General features: G+C 57.7%; 1 protein-coding gene across 2 annotated transcripts; it reads left to right on the top strand.

Moving 5' to 3' along the window:
- The first annotated feature begins 9,665 nt into the window (after positions 1 to 9,665).
- NOM1 (nucleolar protein with MIF4G domain 1) lies at positions 9,666 to 22,438 on the top strand. Of its 2 annotated transcripts, none has more exons than XM_061415322.1 (11): positions 9,666 to 10,646; positions 12,013 to 12,140; positions 12,674 to 12,869; positions 14,825 to 15,148; positions 16,786 to 16,896; positions 17,739 to 17,906; positions 18,402 to 18,523; positions 19,229 to 19,361; positions 19,733 to 19,864; positions 21,114 to 21,223; positions 21,542 to 22,438. In XM_061415322.1, exons 1-11 carry the CDS (start codon positions 9,681 to 9,683, stop codon positions 21,696 to 21,698), a joined length of 2,547 nt encoding a protein of 848 aa, XP_061271306.1. In that variant the 5' UTR covers positions 9,666 to 9,680; the 3' UTR covers positions 21,699 to 22,438. The 2 variants fall into 2 exon arrangements, with proteins under 2 accessions (XP_061271306.1, XP_061271307.1); XM_061415323.1 differs by having other exon boundaries at positions 12,016 to 12,140.
- Positions 22,439 to 23,325: the final 887 nt, after the last annotated feature.

Here is a 23,325-nt window from a genome sequence, read left to right on the forward strand (position 1 = left end):
ACTGAGAAACAAAAGGTTCGACTTGCCTCGTTTTCCAAGTAAAATCCTGAAAACACCCCCAGGTTAGCACCAAACCAGATAGGCGCCCTTCCCCGGACGCTTTTAGTCTTGATACCATAAAGCTCTAGTGGTGATGCGGTTTGTGGTCAGAGAAATGCCTGTCTCGTGGCACAAGCCAGCTCTAACCATCTGACCAGAAGGAATACAAAGAAGCAAAATACATATTAGTATAAATGTCCGCTCTTTAAAAACCTGTAGAAATTGCTCTCTGAACGACAGAACATGTGCACATTTCCGTGGTCCTCAGACAGGTGGCAGGTGGCGAGGGCCAGCAGGCATTGCCCAGGCCAGGGGCCTTCGGCTGCACGTTCCCGCTCTCCACAAGGAGCACTTTCCTGGCACCCGAGAGATGAATCACGCTTTTCGCAAAGGAGACACGCTGTTGGGTAACACGAGACCTTGACTGACGCTGGTCTCTCGATTTACGGGTGTGTCTTTGGCAACCACGCTGTTTAAAACATGCCTCATTGAAAAGCTGGTGTTTAGGTGGCATTTGACTGTTGCTGAAGATTCACTCTCTACTAATAAGAAGATTATGTTGTCTACACATGTCCCGGGTCTCCCAAGCCACGGGTCCAACCTCCGATAAATCGCTCGCCAGGTGACAGATAATTGTTTTCTTCCGGGTAGTCACTATTTCTTTGTCTTGCTATTTTTTTAATGCAGTATAAATGTTATGGAAGCAACATAAGAAAGATGTTTTGTAGCAGCAGCATTGCTGGGTGAATGCAAAGACTTAAATACCTAATAAGTATTCACACTGTTGAATCAGTGTTTTTAGAGGGGCCCATTTTTCACCAGCATAACGCCACTCGAGCAGCGCTTGGTCCTTCAGGGAACACATGGAAAGGCCCCTGAAGTCCCCAGGTAGCCCGCCAGGAAGCCCCAGCCAGCACCGTCTGCGCTGACTCGCCCAACCCCCCCCCCTCCCCTGCAAGCCGAGGGATGACCACAATCCTGTGTCTGATGCACCTCCTGGGATCTTGGGGACACTAAGTGAACTGACGTGTTTTTCAAAACTTAGACTACTGCCCAGCTCATGGTAAACCCGCCCTGACTGTGAACCATTACCTTATTGCCACTGACGTGGAACAATTAACGTCTAAGCTCATTATGTGCTAAATCGCATTAGCACAACAGTTTAATACAAGACCACTTAATAACTTTTTTTTAAAGGACCTGTTAAAAATTCTCCCAAAGAATGAAAAATGCTGTAGTGTGGATAATTAAAATAATCACGATGAGCCCACAACTTCCCGTGGGACCCTTGAGAGCCAAGCGACTCCACCAGGGATTCCCCACCCTGCCGCTGTGGACACTGACAACCTCTCCACTTCAGTCCATCGGGGGATGCGTGTTCTGGAGGCCTCTAAGGAGTCAGACAAGTGTCCCCCAGGTCCTGTCCTTGGGGAAAGACAGGCAAGGGCCGACACGCGGGTACCAGGGAATTCTGACCCGGGGAGACATCTGGGAACATGGAGGAAGAGACCCAAAGTCAATTTCAAAGCAGAGGTCATGTCTGGTTGGGGCTGGGTGGGTTGAGGCAGTGTCGCTGTGAGCACGGGGCAGGGAAGAGGGAAGAGGGAAGAACCCCCTGGGCAGAGGGAAGAACCAGCAGGAAGCTGGGACCAAGGCTGCTGGCTCTGGGCTCAGAGGGAAAAGAAGCCGCCTGAGATGCCCAAGGGTGTGTCTGTCTGCCAGCCCTGCCCTCGCCCCTGGGGGTCAGTGCATCCTCTGCTGGACCCCATCCTCACAATTGGTCTGTTCCCCCGGCACGCGAGGGCTTCGGGAAACAGAAAGGACAGAGTAGGACCCCCTCTCCTTCTCCCCAGTGTGTGTGTGTGTGTGTGTGTGTGTGTGTGTGTGTGTGTGTGTAAGAAAGAATTTGGGATTGAGGGAGGAGGAAACCAAGTTTGAATTTAGAAAAATTAGGAAGAATAACTTTCCCTTGGTTATTTCTGGATCGTTGTTTGATGCTTAGCAGTAGGTTTTGTTTCTTTTAACTGCTCTGTTGAGCTGTATTCTTCCAGAAGCAGACCTTGAGACAGGGACCTCAGCGAGTCAGGTTTGATGGAGGTCTGAGTGCGGTGGGGGTCCTGCCAGGATGGTGAGCACCCCGGTGAGGGTGTGGGCAGCTGGACGTGCCCAGTGACCCTCCAATCCTGTCTGGCTGGGGAAGAAGCTGAGCCGGGCCGAGGTCTGCCCCTGGGGGCACCAACCCTCTAGGCTCCCGCCCACCTCCATGCCAGGGGAGGCCCGAGAGAAAGCCCCTTGCTCCAGGATGCCCAGGCACGAGCCACGTGGGGGGCACAAGCAGACACTGACGGCAGCGGCTTCTCCCGCCTTCTTTTTCAAACTTTTTGATAGTATCTGAGAATTTTACTCTGATAAAAAGAAATCAAAAGAAAACTATTTCCATTTAGAAAAAATAAGATCTGCCTGGTTATTATCACAGTCCCGGGGGTTCTGAGTGGAGAAAATGGTATCTGCCTTTAGGCTGGGGTCTGCATAACCTGGAAGGCTGGTCGTGTAGCTAGCGATGACACTGAGCAGCATTATGCAGTCTGAAAGGGCAGCCTTCCAGGGGTGTGTGTGTATGTGTGTGTGTTTGCGCGTGTTTTTTTTTTTTTTACATCCAAGTTTTACCAGTTTGCTCTAATATAAGCAAAATACAGTGTAACCAGGATAAGTCTGATAGCTGTCTAGAAAGACAAAGAGTTTTAAAAATAGAGCTAAAGGCAGCAGACACCCTTGTTCCCGTGTCAGCAGTCACCGCCAACACGGAGTTAGGCTGGATGGCCTCGTGCAGAATGTTCACGGGAAACATGATACTGAACCGCCTGACCACAAAGCCCGCTGTGGCGCCGACCACAGAAACGCCACTGAACGGCAGTGAGAGGCCGGGGCACTTCCTGGTCCAGTGGCTAAGGCTGTGCACGTCCACCGCAGGGGCCCAGGTTCCATCCCTGCTCTGGGAAGTACGATCCAGCGGCCAAAAAAAAAGATTAATAAAAAAAAATAGAAATCTTACATAACTAACAAAATAGGCTTAATTTTTGCCGAGAAGATACAGTGAGCCCACGTCAGAAATGTGTTGTTGTTTACTTGACAAGTCGTGTCCGACTCTTTGCGACCCCGTGGACTGCAGCACGCCAGGACGGCCTCCCTGTCCCTCACCATCTCCCAGGGGTTTCCCAAGTTCATGTCCATCGAGTCGGTGATGCCTTCCAAACATCTCATCCTCTGTCGCCCCCTTCTCCTCTGCACTCAGTCTTTCCCAGCATCAGAGTCTTTTTCAATGAGTCAGCTGTTCCATTCAGGTGGCCAAAGTACTGGAGTCAGAAATGTAACCTCCCTCCTTCAAGAGCATTTAGGTCATGTGCGCTCCACAAAGGAGAAGCACCTCCAGTTAATAGAAAAATACACTGAAAATGGGTAGAAGTATATAGAAAGAGCAGGAAGAGCTAATGAAAATTAACGACACAGCTGAACTCCAGCCAGAAGTGGATGTGACTTTACGTTACTCAAACGCGTAAGCGCGGACCGAGGCAGCCCACGCCAGGGAACAAAGGTTTTGTAAGGACTTTGGTAATCCGGAATGAAATTGATAACCACAGTGAAAGCCGCGACATTAATAAAAAAGGGATCAATGACACAGACAAATATATTTACAGATCATCGCCTCGACTTGAGGCCTGCAAAGACCCAGATGCATCACTGCCTTCAATTTTATTTATAGATCAACGTCTTAATGTGACGAATAGTTGGCTTGCAAACTAAAACTACTGAAGATCACGAAGTACAGCTACGGCTTTTTCCCTTTGCTTTACTCGGCAGAGATGTCAGCCCAGGTCTACGACCTGGGGGCAGCTCCTTGGTCCTCTATGAGTGGGTGTCGCCTGGTGAGCTTACCCTGCAGCGAACAGAACAAACCACACGCTCTGGCCCGAGGCCGAGCTTGGATCAGAGGCCCGCCTTCACTGGGAGACCCTCCCTGGGGGCCTCCCGGTCCATCTGACCCCCTTGCCCAAGCTCACCTGGCCCCCACTGCTCTTGGCTAAACATGCAGCTGGTAATTAACAAGCATGCATGGGTGCTAAGCACTCAGTCCCGTCCCACCCTCTGCGACCCCCTGGACTGTAGCCCGCCAGTCTCCTCTGTCCTTGGGATTCTCCAGGCCAGGATACTAGGGTTGGTGGCCATTCTCTTCTCCAGGGGATCTTCCCAACCCGGGGACCGAACCCACACAGCTTAAGTCTCCTGCGTCGGCAGGGGGCTCTCTACCACTAGCGCCACCTGGGAAGTCTTTCTCTTAACATAATGAGAGGAGAAGACTGAGGATGTGGAGGTGCACCTGTCTGGGCCCCAGGAGGATCTGAAGGCGTTTACTCGCTCATTTATTCATTCATTCGTTCACTGCCTGCTTCCTGCCTGGAGTTGAGGCAGCCCTGGAGCTGGGAACAGGCCGCAGGAAGTTGAAGAAGCCGGAATCAAGCTGCTGCCTCCGCAGATGCAGAGGGAACCACAGGATTACCCTGGGACGGGGGTCCCACGGGAGCAGCAGGCAGGGAGACGGCTCCAGCCACGGCAGACGGACAGGGCACGCGGGACGCCAGGGAGGCCAGGCCCAGGAGCCCTGGCAGAGGGGGCGGCGGCTGTCGGGGGGACCGGAAGGGCTGACGTGGGCTGTCAGGCCGAGTGGACTGCAGAAGACAAGATCAGGCCGGGCCCGGGGCAGCGGCTGGGGCAGCAGGCCTGGGTCTGACCGGACCATCTCTATCGGAGTCGGAGGGCTGGCTGCTGGGGAGGAGGCGGGCTGGTGAGGCTGCTGCAGAGGGGCTCGCTGGTCTGCCACCTGTCAGGTGGGCCAAGAGGACTCCCCAGGCAGGTCCTCATGAAGGAGGAAACCAACAGAACAGGCTCCACCTTGAAAGCAGGACTCCATCTTGGGCCGGATTGTGGACTTTGAGCTGTACGCCCAGTATCTATGGAAACGACACACCAGCTGGAAAACCAGACCACCCCCCCCAACCATGGAAAAGCCCCAGGGCTCCTACCTAGACTCTCCGTCCTAAAAGAATACCCTAATTATCTGTGTAACCAGATGGAATCATAAATTCTATTGTGCTTATTGGGGTATGAGCACAGGCCTATTGATAACTGTCCACTGTTAACTACCTAGGCTTAAGGCACACGAATCACGGGTTAGCTTGGATTGTATCTTTCTTTTCCTTTGTTCAGACTAGTTTCGGGGAGTTTGGGGGGGCGGGTTTGAGCACGTACACTTAGGGTATATATGGTTTTCACAAAAACTGGTCAGGTCCTCGGCTAAGAGGAGACTCTGCCTTGGGCCCTCGGGTGTAATAAACTGCACTCCACCATCTGCATTGTCCTTCTGAGTGAGTTTGTTTCCCAGAACGTGTGGCTACAACACTCACACTCTCTATTTGGAGGAGTTGGCCCAGGTTTCTGGTTGGAAATTGACATTATCTGTTCAGTCAAAAAATATATTTATACAATTTCCCTAAGCAGGGATTCCCAGGTGGCGCTAGCAGTGAAGAATCTGTCTGCTCATGCAGGACATTAAGAGATGCGGGTTTGATTCCTGGGTTGGGAAGATCTCCTGGAGTAGGAAAAGGCAACCCACCCACGTGTTCTTGCCTGGAGAGTCCCATGGACAGAGGAGCCTGGAGGGCTACAGACTATGGGGTGGCAGAGAGTCAGACACGGCTGGAGCGACTTGGCACACACACACCGAGAAAATGTGTAGGGTGGTAACTTTGTAAAACACTGAGACGCTCCCACACACACAGGAATATTTGTTGAGGCACTGTTGAATAGTGCTGTATGCATGTTTTTAAAAGGAAACGAACATTCACCATTAGTGGATTGGTTCCATAAACTATGCCCATAAACCCACTGAGAAGAATGAGGGACCCAGAACCAGCAGGTCTCCCACACTCAGTGCTGGGGAGGGGGCCGGGACCCTGGGAAGCTGGTAGATGCAGATTCTGGCCCCGGGGTCTGGGAGGACCTGCCGTGCTGCGCTTCCAACAGGACCCCAGGCAGCGCTGCTGTCTGTGGAGGTTCCTGAGGTGGGAAACCCAGGAGCAGACGGGCAACTGCACAGCAACGCGCCCTACTTTGGTGAAGAGTGATCGAAACGCCAGTTAACACGTGCGTTGACTCTCTGGAAGGAAGCGAGTTTCTGGGGGGAAGAGCTGGAGGCAGCCCCCCTTTTTCTAGTATTTATTTCTGTGGCCACACCGGGTCTTAGTCATCTGCACCAGCTCCTAGACGCAGTCTGCGGGTTCTGCTCCCTGACCAGAGATTTAGCCTGAGCCCCCGGCACTGGGAGCTCGGAGTCTCAGTCACTGGACAGCCAGCGAAGTCCCCGGACTCCCCTTTCTTCATCACACATCTAACCATGGTATTTCAGGGTTTTATGGTGAACATGAATTATTTTTGTACCTGAAAAAAAACGTTTAAAAATAAGCAATAGGTAAATTAAAACAAAAAAAAAAGTTTGGGAAGCTGAATGTTCTGGACTGAATGTCTGTGTTCCCCCAAATGCCTGTGTGTTAGGGGGAAGGTGTTAGGAGGTGGGGTCTTTGGCAGGTGATTAGGTTGTGGGGGTGGGTGCTGATGATGGGGTTAGGGTCCTTATAGCCGGGTCCCCAGACGGGCCCATAGCCTCCCCCAAGGTGGGGACAGCGCCTGAGGATGGCCACCAGTAAACCTGGAAGCGAGTCCCCACCAGATAGCAGGTCGGGGCACCTGGACCTCTGACTGCCAGCTCCAGAGGCGCGGGGAGTGGACATCTGAAGTTTCAGCCGCCATTCATGGTGTTCGGTTGCAGGAGCCCGCACGGACTAAGACACAGAGCAGAAGGTTAGGCTTCAGCTGTGCATCATCTTACTCTTCATAGATCATCCATGCTATTATTTTAAAGAGCTGTCAGCAGCCAGCAGTTTGTTCCAGGCCGGGGAGCAAGCGTCTGATGCAACAGCCTCCGTCCACCCATCAATTCTGAGTCGCCGCAGGCAGCCCTGCCAGCTGCCCGGCCGTCGCTTCGAAACGCAGCCCGGTCCTGGTCACCCAGCCTCTGCCCACGACTTCACCGGCTCCCCACGCGCCCAGCATCAAGCTGAGGCCACGCCCCCCCCGGCTTCGCCCACTCCTCCAGCCCCACCTCTGGCCCGCGCCTGCGCACACAGCGCACACACGCCGACACCGGCCCTTCCACACGCTGTGCCTGCGTTGCCCGTTCATCTGTCCGTGTCATCCGTGGGCTCCTTCACGTTTGCAGCCAGATGCCCAGGCCCCCTTGTTCCCCCCGCCAGCCCCTCCCACCAGAATCAGGGGAAAAGGTTCCATCCAGCGCCCCAGGCCTGCGGCCCTGTTGAGGCTCCAAGAGGCGCAGCTTCCCCAGGTGTGGGGCAGACAGAATCGCCACAAAGGCCGCCTTCCCCGAGGATCCTGGGCCTGAAAAACACCCCCAAGACTCCCCCACGTTAAGCCCCCACAAGGTCTTCAAAGTCGTGACTTCAGAGCAAGAAAACTCCTGAGCGAAAGCCGGGCCCCTGTCAGAGCAGAGGCGGAGGACGTGAGGGCCGCTGACCCCGAGCCTGGCCGGGTACCAGCCCCTCCCAGAGCACGCCGAGGGAGCGAGTGATGGGATTCAGGTCAGGTCAGGTCAGGTCAGTTCAGTCGCTCAGTCGTGTCCGACTCTCTGCAACCCCATGGACCGCAGCACATCAGGCTTCCCTGTCCTTCACCAACTCCCGAAGCTTACTCAAACTCATGCCCATGGAGCCGGTGATGCCATCCAACCACCTCATCCTCTGTCATCCCCTTCTCCTCCCACCTTCAGTCTTTCCCAGCTTCAGGGTCTTTTTGGTTCCTGTTAAAAGGGGTGGGCGCAAGGCTGGCTGGCTCCCTCCCCCAGTCAGCACCAGAGAAATTACTGGAGGACAGGAGAGCCTGGGGAGGGGGACCTGGTCGGGGGCCCCTCCCGCTGCCCCTCACCCCCAGGCCCAGGGTGCCAGCTGGGAGGAGGTCCTCCCCCTCACTTCTCTCCAGGAATTGTGGACACTAGTCTGGGAGGTCTCCGCTCCCGGCCCAGCCTTTGCCGGCCGGGTGAACCCTCGGGACACAAGCCCTCACTGGGGAGGCCTCCGCAGCCACACGCAGGTGACCCAGAGGGACAGGCCAGCAAGGAGGGCCCCGCAGAGCTTCGGGGGGACGGGGTCCGTTTCATTGCGGAACGAGTTACTTCAAAACTCACTGTTATGGCAGCCCTGTGGGATGGGGCGCTGATCCACACTTTGCAGGTCATGCAGCAGCGAGGTCAGGATGGGAACCCCAGCGCTGGCTGGCACTTCCATGCGGGTGTCCTCCCGTCACCATCCAGCCCTGAGTCCTGCCGGCCCCAGCTCCCGCCTTCCCCGTGCTGTGCTCCTTTCCCGGTACAAACCACCCCCCTTAAAGCAGACATCCACAGGCTGGGTGCTGAGGCTGAAGGCTGGGAATCTAGGTGTGGGCGGGGTGGGCTCCCCCGGCTGCAGGACAGGTCCTGACCAGGCGGACCTTCCTCCAGCCTCTGCTGTGGACCGTCCCGGGAGTCCCAGCCCCCTGAGTCCTCATGGCTGCCTCCGACGTCCGGGTGGGTCTCCCGGGTTGGAGCTGGGGCTCCAGTCTCCCTCTCTTAGGAAGCCTTGTCCGTGGACGCAGGGCCTGCCCAGGCCAGCAGGGCCTCCTCCCACCCACGTATCTGCAAAGGCCCTATTTCCACACCAGGTCAGGTCCCTGAATGCCAGCAGATTTGAACTCTGGGGGCACCGGTCACGCTGGCGGGTGGCCGTCCATGGCACCATAACGGGGGACCATCACCCCGGCAATCCGAGCAACACCAGTGAAGGACAGGGGCGTCTTCACCCCGAGCCTTGAGGCCCAGAGGCCTAAGGCCGGAGCAGTGAGCGCCGGACGGGGCTCCTGCGATCAGCGCGCGGTTCCCACGATGCCACCCCCCCAGGTGCCCGTGCACGCCCCTCCCCAAGGATCCACGCCCCCAGAAAGCGCGGAGCCTTCTTTACCATCATCCATAAGGTTTTAAGTGATACTGTAATTGTGCTCACGAGCCCCTCTTGTGGGCTTGTGGGAGAGCCTGGAGGGACCCATCATTCTAAACAGGCGGGGTCATTAGCTGCTTTGTTTTTGGTTTGACCAAATACCTTTGCATCCAAGACCAAATATTTCTTTCTCTTTTTGAATTTTAATTGAATTATTTTATGCCTGTTTTTAGTTTTTTTTTTCAATCAACGTTTTCTTTTTACCATGCATCTCGATTATTCTTTGCAACGGTAGTCCTCTCGGTTTTTATGTTCGCATAGGGCTCTGATACGTAAATATATCGTGGTTTACTTATCCGGTTTACTGCTGACACACATCAGGGTTGTTTTCGGATTGTGAACTACGCTGCACAGCGCGGCTCCCTGCGCGGCTGGCCTCCCGCCAGCAGGGGGCGGCGCCTCGGCCCGCCCTGCGCCGCGCGCCCCACGCCGCTCCCCGCCCGGAAGTCCCGTCCCGGCCGGAAATCCCGCGTTGGTGCGTCCCCAAAGATGGCGGCGTCCACCGGCGCTACGGTGCCGGCGCGGGGCGGCTTCCGGGGGCGCATGGGCCGCGGGAAGCGCGAAGGCGGGCGCGGGCAGCGCCGCGGGCCGGGGGGCGGTGGGGAGGGGGCCCTGAGGCGGCTGAAGCTAGCCGTGGAGGAGTTCGTGCGGGGGACCGCGGAGGGCGGGACCCCCGGCGGCCGCGAGGGGCCCCGCGTTGCGGGCCGCGCGCGCCCGGGCGGGAGGAAAAGCCGCCGGGAACTGAGAAGGGAGAAGCGGCATCTGAGGAAGGCGCGCCGGCTCCAGAGGGCGGCAGGCCCCGCGCAGGACCCCCGCCCGGGCGGGGAAGCCAGCGACCCCCGGGTGGGGGCAGCGCGGGAGGAGGCCGACCGGCCGTCAGCGGGGCTGCGGCGCCCTCCGGCTCCGCCCAAGGCCGCCCCGGCCCGGACCCAGGCCCAGGGCCCGCCCGGCAGGACCAAGGCCCCCGCCGCCGCCGCCGCCGCCCGGAAGCGGGCGCTTCTGGCGGCCAACGAGGAGGAGGACCGCGAGATCCGAAAGCTGGAGCGGCGCCTCGGCTTGAACAAGCGCAGGAAGAAGGGCGACGGCAGCAGCTCCGTGCCTCTCAGCTTTGCCCGCGACGGGCTTGACTATGTCCTGGAGGCCCTGGGCTCTGGGGAAAGTAGTGGCTTGTGTGAAAGCGGCAGCGAGGCGGAGGAGGGCGCGGGCCCCACACCCCCCGGGAGTGAACTGGACACCGACGCTGAGGACGGATGGGAGGAGCAGGACCTGGAGCGGAGCAGCGGGCAGGCGGCAGAGGATGCGTGGAGCGAGGAGAGGGACCAGGACGATGCCGAAGAGGAGGCGCGCGGAGCCCTGGGCACAGCCAAGGAGGAAGGGGGCAGAAAGAGGGTCCGTTTTGCAGAAGATGAAGAGAGGAGTGAAACCCCCTCGGAGGCTGTGCGTACAGACGATCAGGTATCGTGTGCACGATCTCAGTCCTCCGGGATCTTCAGAGGAACGAGGATTGCAGTTAGGTGTGGGCCTGGTCAGGTCAGTACTCTTGCCTGGGGAATCCCATGGACACCGGGGCCTAGCGGGCCACCATCCGTGGGGTCACAGAGTCAGATACGACAGGGCACACAGCAGGTAACAGAGAAGGGAGAAAGCATCTCCAGAGCCCTTTCTGTCCCAGGGACTTGGCGGCCATCCCCACCGGCTGTCCTCAGGCTCCAAACCTGACTCCCCACCCCCTTGCTCTGTCCGACCTCTGGTGTGTCCTGGAACAGCCGCAGCACCTCTGCCTGCCCCCACCTAGTCCTTTTCTTGTCCAGCTGCTCCCGGAGTGAGTCCTTCTAAGGCACAAAACTGCTCTCTTAACACGCACTTGGATGAGGTCTCACACTGACCACCAAGTTCAGAACCCATGGCAGAGCTGATGGGCTCGAGGGATGGCCCTTCACCTGTCAGCCTCCCCTCAGCACGCACCTTGTGGAACTGCTCCCTTCCCCACCTCTCCCCGGTTCAGCGTTCTGATCTGCGCTCACTATGACTCTGTGTGCGAGGCCTTTCCTCATTTTCTCACTGATGCGTTTATCTGTTGATGTCACACGTCTCTGGGAACCTCCCCCTCCTAAGGGTATGATCTGTCTCGTTGCTGTCCCTGGTGCCTCCGTGCCTGGCACTCTGAGCAAGTCCCCAAGTGCCATCAGCTCCTCTGAACACTGGCTTTCTGGCTCTTCCCAAGTCTCTGTCACAGCTCGTGGACATGTAATTGACCTACTAGTGGGCGTCTTAAGATTAAGTTTCTTTGTGCATAAATGTACTTTTCTCTGTCTAAGCACGGATCACGCTTTACAAAAAGTGTTTGTTTCCTAGCGGCTTTGTCACTCAGGTGTCAGGGAGGGTTGGTGATAATGATCTGTAACTTGTAAGTTGAAAATCTAGGAACCAGTGAGCAGTAGGTTGATTTTATCATGTAAACTTAGATACTAGTTTTGAGCAAGTTTGAAGTTTTTCCAAACTTTTTCTCCACCGTCGGTGGTGCATGTAATTTCAGTGTTTGTGTGAGGCCGTGCCCGCTGTCTGTTGAGGCTGGCAGAGGGTAGGACGTAGGGCCCTCGGGGGCACAAGCCCGACGTGCGCAGCCAAGTCAGCAGAGCTCCAGAGGGAAAAGGGAGGCGATGACATGGAGTGCTGACAGTTACCTGAGTGTTGGCGTGCTTGTCCAGGGCCAGAGCGGGCACTCGGGAGACAGCTGGTGCTCACCAAGCAGCGGTGGTGACCACCTGCCCCGTGGCCTGGGATCCAGTGTCTAAGAAGAATTTATTTCTATCCTTTCAAGCAGAGTCTTGGTGAAAATGGTGGAAAGTACGTCCCACCTCATGTGAGGCGAGTGGAGGAGACAGAGGACGCCCAGAAAAAGGAAGAACTGGAAAGGCTCAAGAAACAGGTCAAAGGTCTGATCAACAGGTAACCTCGAGGCAGTGCTGCTGTCCCTTCAAGAGACAGTGGAGGAGCGATTCTGGGAGTTAGCCGCAGCCCGAGATGCTTCTTTAGCTGAAGCACTTTTCCCACAGAAGCAGGGCGTGTACATCCTCCCACCCCCACCAGTACAGCCGTTTTTCCACACCAGGGAATCCAGGTGCTTATGCCAGCTGACAGTGAGAAAGCTGACTTCTCCCAGCAGCACGTGCGGATGTGCTCAGGGGGGCCCCCTGGCCTGCCGGGGGCACCGAGTCAGCATGGCAGCGGGCGTCCTCGTCACGGCCTCCCTGGTCCTGACGCGGGTCCCGCGTGCGCTTCACTGGGGCCGCGTCTCAGCGGAAGGACAGCAGTTAGGTTATTTGCTGATCGCAGAGGATTGTGTGTTCTCCACACGCGTGTCGAGTTTAGGGCTTGCCTACACAGCGTAGGACCTGCTGGTATATTAGTAACTTTTCCCTTTTCTTAAAATGACCCCCAAAACGGCGGCCCAATCGCTCTGTCTTTCCACCTGTGTGCAGGCTGAGCGAGCCGAACCTGGCCTCCATCAGCAGCCAGCTGGAGGAGCTGTACATGGGCCATAGCCGGAAGGACATGAACGCCACGCTGACCACCGTCGTGCTGAGCGCCTGCGCCCCGGACACGGTCATGCCCGCCCGGCTGCTCATGGAGCATGTCCTCCTGGTCAGCGTCCTGCACCGTACCATCGGCCTCGAGGTAGGGCCGCCGCGGCCATCCCGGCGCCTCTCGTCTCAGTGGCCGGCCGGCGCAGTCTCAGGCCAGGCCGCGCTCCGTGCCCGCGTGATGTTGCCCACCTTCTGGTTCTGACTGGTCCGTGTTGGCTATGAGTCTCTCTCCCTCTGGACCGTACCGTCCGCCTTGTCTTTGCCTTCTCTGTGATCCCGCCCTGGCGGTGACTGTTTCCGGTGTTCCGAGCACAGGCCTTTTTGTTGGGCAGGAGGCCACCAGAGTGTGAGGGAAAACGGCATTAAGAGAGGAGACGGGACAGCGCCTGGCCTTGGGGTGTTGGTGTCCCTGGGTGGGCCGCGGACCTGCGCGTGTCTGTGAAGGGGCCCTTTGTCAGGATTCCGTGGACGACGTGTCTAAAGCGCCCGCTGCTCGGAGCCTGGCCCCGTCCCCCCGCCCCCGAGTTTTCGGTCCCGGCTCAGTGCCTCCTGTGTCGGGTCGGGGGGCCCACACACCGCGGGGCCTCTTCTTCACCCTTACATTGACCTTGGCGTCCGCTCGCCCAGGGTAGCGGCTTCCGGGGCTGTTGAGGGCGCTCTGATGATGGGACTTGATACTGAGGTGGCGGAGTAAGTGGGGGAGGAAGTGAACAAGGCCTCCGTCCCCAGACGACGTCCGTATCACAAGAACTTGTAGACCCGTCCGGCCTTGGCGGTCCGGGGCCTTTTGCCGCCTCTCAGCAGCGGGCCGCCGCTGCGGGTCTGGCCGCTGTGCGAGTCCTGGGGGCTCCAGGCAGGGGCTGGGCAGGGCTTTGTTCAGCCCTGCTTTGCAGATGCGCAGTTTTTCTCGATGTCTGCGGAATTCTGGACTCTGGTTTTTAAGGTCTGTTTGAATGTAGCATAGTGGTCGTTATCGAAAGAGTGTGTTCTTCAGGGGCGTCTTCAGTGAAGAGGCTTGCCCTGGGTGTTTACAGGGTAGACTCTTCACAGGTCGTTAGAAGCCAGAGGACGTGTCCGGCCCGTCAGAGCTGCCTCCACGGAGCCCTTGCTCCCTGCTCCCGTCAGCTGCCTTTCCCTGAGGGCCCCCGGCGCTGCCTTATCTTGAGTTTGCCAGCGAGATGTATGTGTTTTCCGCCACAGTCCGTCCTCACCGGGGATTTAACGCGGCCTCTGCTTCTCCAGCCACCCACCCAGGCGTCCAGGGGTCGGGCTTACTCAGTCTTAAAGCGGTCCCTGCCCCCCCTTCCCGCTCCTCCTTGTGGGTTAATGCCCCCACTGGAAGCTCCGTCAGCCCCGTGACCTAGATGGTTGATCCTTCCCCTCCGTGACTGGCCACCCGCTCTGGTTCTGTCCCTGGGTCGCTCACGTCCGGTCTGCCTGCCCAGGTCCAGCCCAGCTGCAGTGATCCGGGTCCCTGAGTCTCAGCTGGAGTGTTGCCATTACCCTGCTCCCCATCCCCGGGCCCCTGCCTTCCAGGCCCAGACTGAGCCGGAGAACTGAGCCGTGTTGGATAGCATGTTTTTAGAGATGTGGGTGTGTTCTTAGCAGTTTTCACAACTGTATTTTTCCGAGGAACCAGAGTGGCTGCTGGCCGCAAAAGGTGCCTCCGTTGGAGGGAGGCCTGGGCGGCTTGCTCTGCGTCGTGTGCAGTTCAGGCTCTCCTCTGGGAAGCTCTGTACACTCAGGCTAGAGCTCTTAAACCTGCCCTGTGAGATCTCATACCCCGCCACCTATGTATTTTGTTAATTTTTAAAGCATGAAGCCTTTTAACACACGTTTAAGCTGAAAGACGCCCCTGAGAACAACCCACTCGCCCGAGGCCTGTGTGCAGTCACGTGTGCTCTGCTCTCCGCTCACCCGAGGCCTGTTTGCGGTCACGTGTGCTCTGCTCTCCGCTCACCTGAGGCCTGTGTGCGGTCACGTGTGCTCTGCTCTCCGCTCACCCGAGGCCTGTTTGCAGTCACGTGTGCTCTGCTCTCCGTCCAGGTGGGCGCCCACTTCCTGGAGGCGGTGGTGAGGAGGTTTGATGACGCGTATAAAAGCGGGCGAGATGGGAAGGAGTGCGACAACCTGTTCGCCGTCATCGCCCATCTGTACAACTTCCACGTGGTGCAGTCTCTCCTCATCTTCGACGTGTTGAGGAAACTTGTTGAAAGTTTCACGGAAAAAGATATCGAGCTGATCCTGTTAATGCTGAAGACCGTGGGCTTTTCACTAAGGAAGGACGATGCTCTGTCCCTGAAGGAGCTGATCACGGAGACTCAGGCCAAAGCCAGCGGAGCAGGCGGCAGGTTCCGGGACCAGACCAGGGTATGCGCCCCCGGACCTGCTTCCCCCTGCCTGACGCAGCCTCAGCACGCGAGCCCCTTCCGTCCCAGTGAGCCCTGCGTCTCGTGCCTGATCTGGTGTTGCGGCTTTCTTTTCAGTCTGTGAATGAACCTCCTTCTTGACTCTCACGGGTTTAAGACCGTTCAGTTGTTCAAAAGAGGCTTACTGGGAAGGCCTGTGGCGAGGGGCTCGGGTCAATGCGCTTGGCCACCGCGGGACTGTGTGCTGCGGGCCTCAGTTTCCTCATCTGGAAGGTGGGGCTGATGGTAACTCCTGCAGACTGAGAGGCCTGGAGGAGCCATGGGGGTTGGGGGGGCGGGGCAAGGGCCCCGTTAGAGGGGCAGGGACGGCCTCCCTGGGGGACTGGGCAGGGTCTAGCCTCAGGGCCTTGTGAACCTCCCAGGGAATCGGAACCTTGTCCCAGAGGCATGAGGCATGTGATGAGTTCTGAGTAGGTAAACGCACATTTTCATGCTCAGGTCACTTTGGATGCAAAAAAGGAAAGAGAAAAGCAACCTTGGGTTGGGGCGATGATTAGCAGAGTTGCAGTGGGCGTGAGTCTAGGACTTAAAAGTCCTCAGACTTGGGGAGGGGGCGGGAGACAGGGGTCAGAGGTCATACCAGGTACCCAGCTTGGGTGTCCAGGTGGGCAGTAGGTTGTTGAGAGACACAGCCCGAAAAGGAAGACTGGCCCAGTTTTGAAATCCTGAGATGAGAGCCACTCATTGTGAGGAGGGAGGCGGGGCTGAGCCTTCTGAGGGTCCTAGGGACCCGGAGGTGGGTGAGGTGCTATGTCCGCCACGGAGGGTCATGGGAGCCGAGCGGGGGTTCCTGACCAACGCCCTTCTCCTGTGTTGGATGCTCAGGAAAGAGGCAGGGGTAAAGGTCAGCTCTTCACATCAGGTGGCCAAAGGATTGGAGCTTTGGTTTCAGCATCAGTCCTTCCAGTGAATATTCAGAACTGATTTCCTTTAGGATGGATTGGTTTGATCTCCTTGCAGCCCAAGGGACTCTCAAGAGTTTTCTCCAACACCGCAGTTCAAAAGCATCAGTTCTTCGGTGCTCAGCTTTCTTTATGGTCCAACTCGTACATCCATACGTGACTACTGAGAAGACCATAGCTTTGACTGGACGGACCTTTAGCTTTGACCATAGGGAGGTCAGCAGACACGTGCCTTTAGCTCTGATGGTGGCACGAAGCTGGAGGAGGTGGGCGGGGGCGGGGGCTCGCTGAGGGCTGGGGGTGCTGAGCTGAGGAGGCGCGCCGAGTGCTCAGTGCACGCGCGGTGTGGGTTGTGTCTCAGCGCTCACGTTTGGGGGACTCTGCTCTGGGCCTGTGGGAATTCTCACTGCTGTTCTTGCAGCTTTTCTCTCAGTACAGTGTTATTTCCAGTTTGAGAGTTAAAGAAGGAGAAAGGCCAGGAATGGGAAGAAGTCGGGGCGGGAAGGGGGCACCTGAAGCCGGTGGGGCAGCTGGGAGCCCCGGGTGGGCGGCCGCGCGGCAGTGCTGCTCGACAGCGGCGGCGACCACACGTGGGAGGACGCCCCCTCCCTTCCCGAGCGGAAGGGCCGCCGGTTCCTCCCTTTTGAAAGGGTGGCTCCTCCTGCCCGTGTCTCAGGTCCGCTTCATGCTGGAGACGCTGCTGGCCCTGAAGAACAACGACGTGCGGAAGATCCCAGGCTACGACCCCGAGCCCGTGGAGAGGCTGCGGAAGCTGCAGAGAGGCCTGGTGAGCCCGCCCCCTCCTCCCTGGGGGCCCCTCCTCCTCCCTGGGGGCTCCTCCTCCTCCCTAGGGAACCTGTCCCTCCTCCCTGCGGGCCCCTCCTCCTCCGTGGGGAGCCCACCCTCCTCCCTGGGAGCCCTCCTTCCTCCCTGAGGAGTGAGCCCCCCCTCCTTCCTATGGGCCTCCTTCTCCTCCCTGGGGAGCACCCCCTTCTCCCTGGGGAGCCCTCCTTTCAGCTCCTATGCTCCCCGGCTGCACTATCCCATGAGACTTCTCCAACAGATAGAGGAGCCACAGGTCAGGTGCCCGTCCAGTCACTGGGGTCCCCAGGTCGGGGGGAATCTGCAGGTTTCTGTGGTGAGACCCCCCCCCACCTTGTGAGCTGTGGATGCCCCTGCGCTGAGCCCTCAGCCACACAGAGACTCACAGGCGTGTCCTCTGGCCGGGGTCCCACCCAGACCAGCGACGTCAGCCTGGGAGTGAGGGCTCGTCTGTTGAAATTCCCTGGGACTTCTCGCCGTGGGCCCCTTTGGCAGCTCCCTCAGCCCCAGGCCTTGGTCCCGTCGCTGCGTCCCACGGATCACAGGCTGGTTGGCGGCGTCCTCACTGCCGGCGTGGGCTCTCCCTGGACCCCCGTGGGACCGCTGTCCTCCCACAACACGTCTGGGGATGGGCCCAGGAAGCTCACACTCTGAGGTCTCTGACGCTGCCATCCCTCCCAGGGGTTAAGTGTCCGGGTTGTCGGCGACTCACCTCAGTGTTCCCGCACCAGCAGCACCTTCGCCCAGGCGGGAGCATGCCGGCTGGTGCTTGCGTGCTGAGCCGCTGCGCCGGCTGCTCTCTTACAGGTGCGCGGTGCCGGCGCAGGGACAGACCCCGAGCTCCGAGTGTCCTGGGACAGCGTCCTGAACGCCGAACGCACTGGGCGCTGGTGGATCGTGGGGTCCGCCTGGAGCGGCGCCCCGATGGTGGACAGCGGTCCGCAGAAGGCCCCGCAGAAGCCTCTCGCGGGAACGGTGCGTGGGGGACTGAGTCCGCGCGTGGGGACGGTGCATGGGGGACCGAGTCCGTGCGCGGGGACGGTGCATGGGGTACCGAGCCCGCATGCGGCTGTCCCTGGGGTTATTTGACGATATTACGGAAGCTGCTGTGGTTTTGTGATCTCATGTAATTCCATTTCTGTTACTTCCTCTGAAAGTATCAAAACGTTAGCTGGGAGACTTAGATGCAGAGAAGAGTGAGGGGATGCTCGACCGCCCTGCCCCTCTCTCACACGGGAGCCCGCCTACACGCGGCGGGTTCCTCCGGGGGTCTGCTCTGCCTCTTGCTGTTGCAGGGGTGGTGCTCAGAAATAAAGACTCAGCACTTACACGTGTGACTTACAATTATCCTCGATGTCAAACCGCAGGATTACACACATAAGTTTTTAGAAACTTCTTAACTGTACTGAACCAAAGGAGAAATTTAGTGACGTGTCTGTACAACTTACGCCCTGTCGTCCCTCTTTGCAGGTTAGCTCGAAGATCCTGGAGCTTGCCCGCAAGCAGAGAATGAACACCGACGTTAGGAGAAACATATTCTGCACGGTGATGACGAGCGAAGACTTTCTGGATGCGTTCGAGAAGCTCCTGAAGTAAGCCCTGTGTGCGCCTCCTCCTTGGCCTCTGAGTCAGGGGCTGGGTACCCACCTCCCCAGCGTCCCTCCTGCTGACTGACCGCTGGTCACTCCAGATGCAGACAGCTTATGATCTGTTGATTGGAGGGATCCGGTAGCCACCTGATGGTTCCCGGTGGCCGCCGCTTGTCATGAGTCGCTTAACTCTTCCTGTTAAAAGTTGTCTTTCTGACTACATCTAAGTTAAACCTCCCGTGTGGCTTCTGTACTTGGTTGTAATGAGATTTAAAAGCATCTGTGTACTTTGACAAAGTACATCTAAAAAGTCTAGTATTAATTAATTTTCCTTTACTTGCTTCAAATTCAGAAAGAAATGGAGGGTAGGCATTGCAGGACTGTGCAGACTCCACACTGCACTAAAGGGGCGGGTCTCACCGTGTCCAGACCCGCCCACACAGGACTCAGCAGGGGCAGTGGCAGGGACTCACTGCTGGCCCGAGGCTAAGATGCTGTCCTGTGGCTCAGTCCCCAGCCCAGGCCCGTGTAGGCCCGGGGTTCCCTGCTTCCGGATCCGGGGGTCCAGTCCTGCCCCCCACCTTCTCTGCTCGGCTTGTCTCACCAGACAGACGGCTGGACAGGGAGTGTCTCTGGGAGAGCTGTCTGCCTCAGGCTGCCGACCTCGGGCAGGTTGAAGGTTCAGAGCTGGCTGCTTCTGCCCTCCAGGCTGGGGCTTAAGGATCAGCAGGAGAGAGAGATCGTTCACGTGCTGGTGGACTGCTGCCTGCAGGAGAAGACCTACAACCCTTTCTACGCCTTCCTGGCCGGCAAGTTCTGTGCCTACGAGAGGAGGTTCCAGGTGATGGGGCCGGGAGGCTGCCTGCCATCACTGTCTGACTGCAGGCCCCGAGCTCAGCGCGGCGGGTGGGCTCCCCGCGTCCACGTGGCGCCCCCGGATCCACGTCACAGATGAGGGTGCTGTGACCTGGTGGACCGGTGAGGCCTCTGCGGTCCAGTGTTTCTCTGATTTGAGGGACAGCATCTCAAAAGAGATGACTGTGAAGCGGTTTCAAACTACTGTGTAACGAAGCCAGTGTCGTTTCTAAGAAGTCTTCAGCTTAAGGATATTACATCTAAGTGGTTAAGTGTCATACCTTTGGATTATGTTTGTAGTGATTATTCTAATAATTTGTGGGATTTTAACTTTTTTCCCCCTTTTTATTCTGTTAGATGACGTTCCAGTTCAGCATATGGGACAAATTTCGGGACCTAGAAAATTTGCCAGCCACTAGTTTTGCTAATTTGGTTCATCTGGTGGCCCACTTGTTGAAGACCAAGTCACTGCCACTTTCCCTCTTAAAGGTGTGTGAGGCGCACGGAATAACTCAGGGCACTGAAGCTGAAAGCATACAGCTGAGCCTTGAGCCGCAGGGTCCGGGGCAGACCCCCGGTGCAGTCATGGTCCTCGTCTGACTTCACAGTCGCCTCCGCATTCTGGTTCCACGTGCCAGGAGCCTCCCCGCTTGGGCGCGTGTGGTCCTGCAGTGCGTTTTAGGGGGAGAAGTCCTCGTGTAAGTGGACGTGCAGTCCAGAGGCGAGCTCGGGGCCCAGGGCCGGGGTGTTCGTTGCCTTAGGAACACACGCGTCCATGGATCCTGACTCACCTGGGAAACGTCATCATCCGGGCAGGCAAGCAGGCAGCGTCAAGTTGCCGGTAGCTTAGGGCACCGTGACAGCTGCTGGCTGCTCTTCGTGGGGCTGGGGGCGCGAGTGCAGGGGCTGCTCACACACCTGTCGAGCTAGCCTCCTGTGCCTTTGGGGTGGCGCATAGAGCGTGAGGGCCCACCGCCTCGCCCCACACCCCGGCACGGGGCACGCCCACGGCACAGACCTCTCTGGCTTTCTCGTTGCTGGGGGGTCTCGCCTTGTGTTTACTGGAGTTTGAGCTCAGAAGGGACAGCGCATGGCATGTCCCTCAGCTGCAGTAGGTCCTGGAGACACCCCTGAGCCAGGGCAGCCCCTCCTTCCCTCACAGGGGTCTGACCGGGCCTCTGTCTGCACGCTGTTCCCCCCGTACCATTGGTGGCACAGGGTCACCAGGCTGCCGCTGTCCTTTACTCTAATTCAGCATAAGCTTGAAATGTATCCACGTTGATCTCCGCACTTCTGTTCTCAGATTTTATTAGTGTTGTATAGCCTTCCGCTGTATAAGTGTACTGTGATTTTTATATACACAAATTTATCTCTCCTGGACCTAGATTCTGTGTGTGTGTGTGTGTGTGTGTGTGTGTGTGTGGTCTTAGTCAGGGGGTAGCTTCTCTGAGGCATGGAGATGATCGCACCTGTCTCAGTTCTAGGGAGTCCTGCTTCGCTCGGCGCCCGTCTGCCCCTGAACTTGACTGAGCTCTGCTGAGTCCCTTCGCCGGCAGGCGCACACCCTGCAGCCGTGATGAGAGGGCGCAGGGCCTCAGCTGGTCACTTTATAAAACTGGAGACAACCTTAGTTAAGGGGGTGGGGGGCGGGTAGCATTCCCTCAGACTGTGCTTAGAAATCATTGAAAAGTTGGCTAAACCTGTGTAACGTTACTGTTTTTTATCCTGACTCTATTAGGTTGTGGAATTCAGTGAACTGGACAAACCCAGAGTCCACTTCTTACGGAAAGTGTTACATATACTGCTGATGGAGACAGAAGTTGAAGATCTTGGTTTGATTTTTGCAAGGTTTGTTCCCAGCGTTTTGATAAAACAGGGAAAAGAAAAGAGAAAGCATTTCACTCACGTTATCTTAGAAAAGCGAGCTTGTTGTGCTGTATGTTGTACTTAGGGGCAGCTTTTCAGTTTAATTTGGATGATGTCTTGTATGTTAATTGGGGGATGGGAGACTTGCCTAATAGGGAGCTGAAGGTGATTTGAGACCAGTAGAGGACGTTCTGCACTGAGGGCTCTGCTTCAGTGGGAACTGGCCATGCCTCCCTCTCCGGGGTCCCCCGACGGAGCACCAGGGCAGCTGGTCACTGATGCGTGTCCCTTCCTCCCCAGGGTGTCGGACAAGCCGGCGCTGGGCCTGCTGCGTGAGGGCCTGAAGCTCTTCATCAGCCACTTCCTGCTGAGAGGCGCCCCGGAGGCTGGCGCCCTGCGGGAGCGCGCCGAGCTGTGCACCCAGGCCCTGCAGGGGCGGGGGTCCCTCAGGATGTAGGGGAGGGGCCTGTCTGCAGGGCGTCTCCTGTACAGCTCGCCGGGAAGGCAGGGCAGCTGTAGCCCTGTAGTGTAAGCTAGTGTATTTAGCTCCAGGGTTGTATTTGTATTTTAAACCATTTTCAGATAACTGTATTTATATCTCCGGGAGGGGCGGGCAGGGCAGGCCCAGGCAGTGAGGGAGTGGGTGTGCAGTGTCTTCAGAGACAGGATGAGCTCGAGGCTGCAGTCTGAGAGAGACTGGTGGTGGTTGTATCTTTGTATATTGGTTAAAAATTCAGAAGTCGTCCATCAAACGTGCCTGATGCTGTGTTGATACGTGAAGTGTCCTGGAGGCCGCTGTCCTGGGAAAGGTGGCAGCTGACCTGGGCCTCACGGTGTGGGGGTGCTCCTGGCTCCTCACCTCAGGTTCCCACCGGGGGCAGGCCAGCTCCCCCGAGTGTCACTAACTCCACATAACTCTGAAGCCCCCACGTGAGCAGACGGAGCCTGGGCTGGCCGGCCACGCCTGCTGAGCGGGTTCTTGGGTGGGAACTCAAGACAGACCGCCCGCAACGGGCATGCCCGGGTTGCCCCTGAAGCACAGCGCCTGCCCCCCCTCGCTGCGCCTGGGCAGAGCACAGACGAGGCGAAATGTCCGCATTGCTGAGTCCGGGTGAGGTTTATGCAGATGGAATGTATTTTTATAACCTTTCCTCAAGTTTTAAATTATTTCAAAATAAACAATTCTTCTAAAACATGCATACTGCAGAACTCATTCTTTCAAGGTGTGAAATATTCTGATGTCTTTTCATGAAAATAATTAAGCCAATTCGGATCACCGTTGGCTCCTTTTTTGTATTAACTGTAGTGGTGGCCACGCGGGGTCCTTGTAGCTGCAGGGACGTCTCTGGTTGCGGCTGCTCTCAGGTTGCGGGGTGCAGGCGCTCGTTCGGGTGGCGTGTCCTGTCACTGAACGCAGGTTCCAGGGCGCCTGGGCCTCTGCAGGTCCGGCTCTGGAGCCCTGTTGCTCCGAGGCACGTGAGATCTTCCCGGGTCAGGGCTCGAACCCAGGTCTCCTGCACGGGCAGGCGGATTCTTTACCACCAGACCACCAAGGAAGCCCTAACCTCGTTTTTAAAAACATGGCTTAGTCCTTACTGTAAAGCAGTGACCCCGTGTCTGTTGCTGTACTTCCCTGCGAGGTGCCCCTGGGTCAGCAGGAGGAGCCAGAGGGACGGCCTGCGCCTTGACCTTGACCTGGGCCTGGGTGGCCAGGGCGTTGGTCACCAGAGCTCTGGGCTCAAGGCTGCCGACTGGGAGCCGCAGACCGCATCCCTGCCAGGGTGTCAGGGCAGGGCGCTGCAGGTCTGTGCTGGGTGCTGCTGGATGTGGCAGGACTCGGCACCGGCAGCTGCTGCAGAACCTGAGCCCGTCTGGGATCGTTTCCGCTCCCAGCTGCGGTGCGGCTGTTTGTCCTGAGGCTGCGGTGTCTGAGTTACACCAGCTCGAGGCCTCTTCCGGGGGCGCCAAGTAGGAGTGGGGCTTGGTCTCACTCAGCGTTTGCTGGGGGCTCCTCCATGCCACACGCGGAGTTGAGCCCCGGGGCAGCTTGAAGGTTTCAGAGACATCACGTGCCCCGTCGTCAC

Source organism: Bos javanicus, chromosome 4 (assembly GCF_032452875.1).
Source record: "Bos javanicus breed banteng chromosome 4, ARS-OSU_banteng_1.0, whole genome shotgun sequence".
NCBI lineage: Eukaryota > Metazoa > Chordata > Mammalia > Artiodactyla > Bovidae > Bos > Bos javanicus.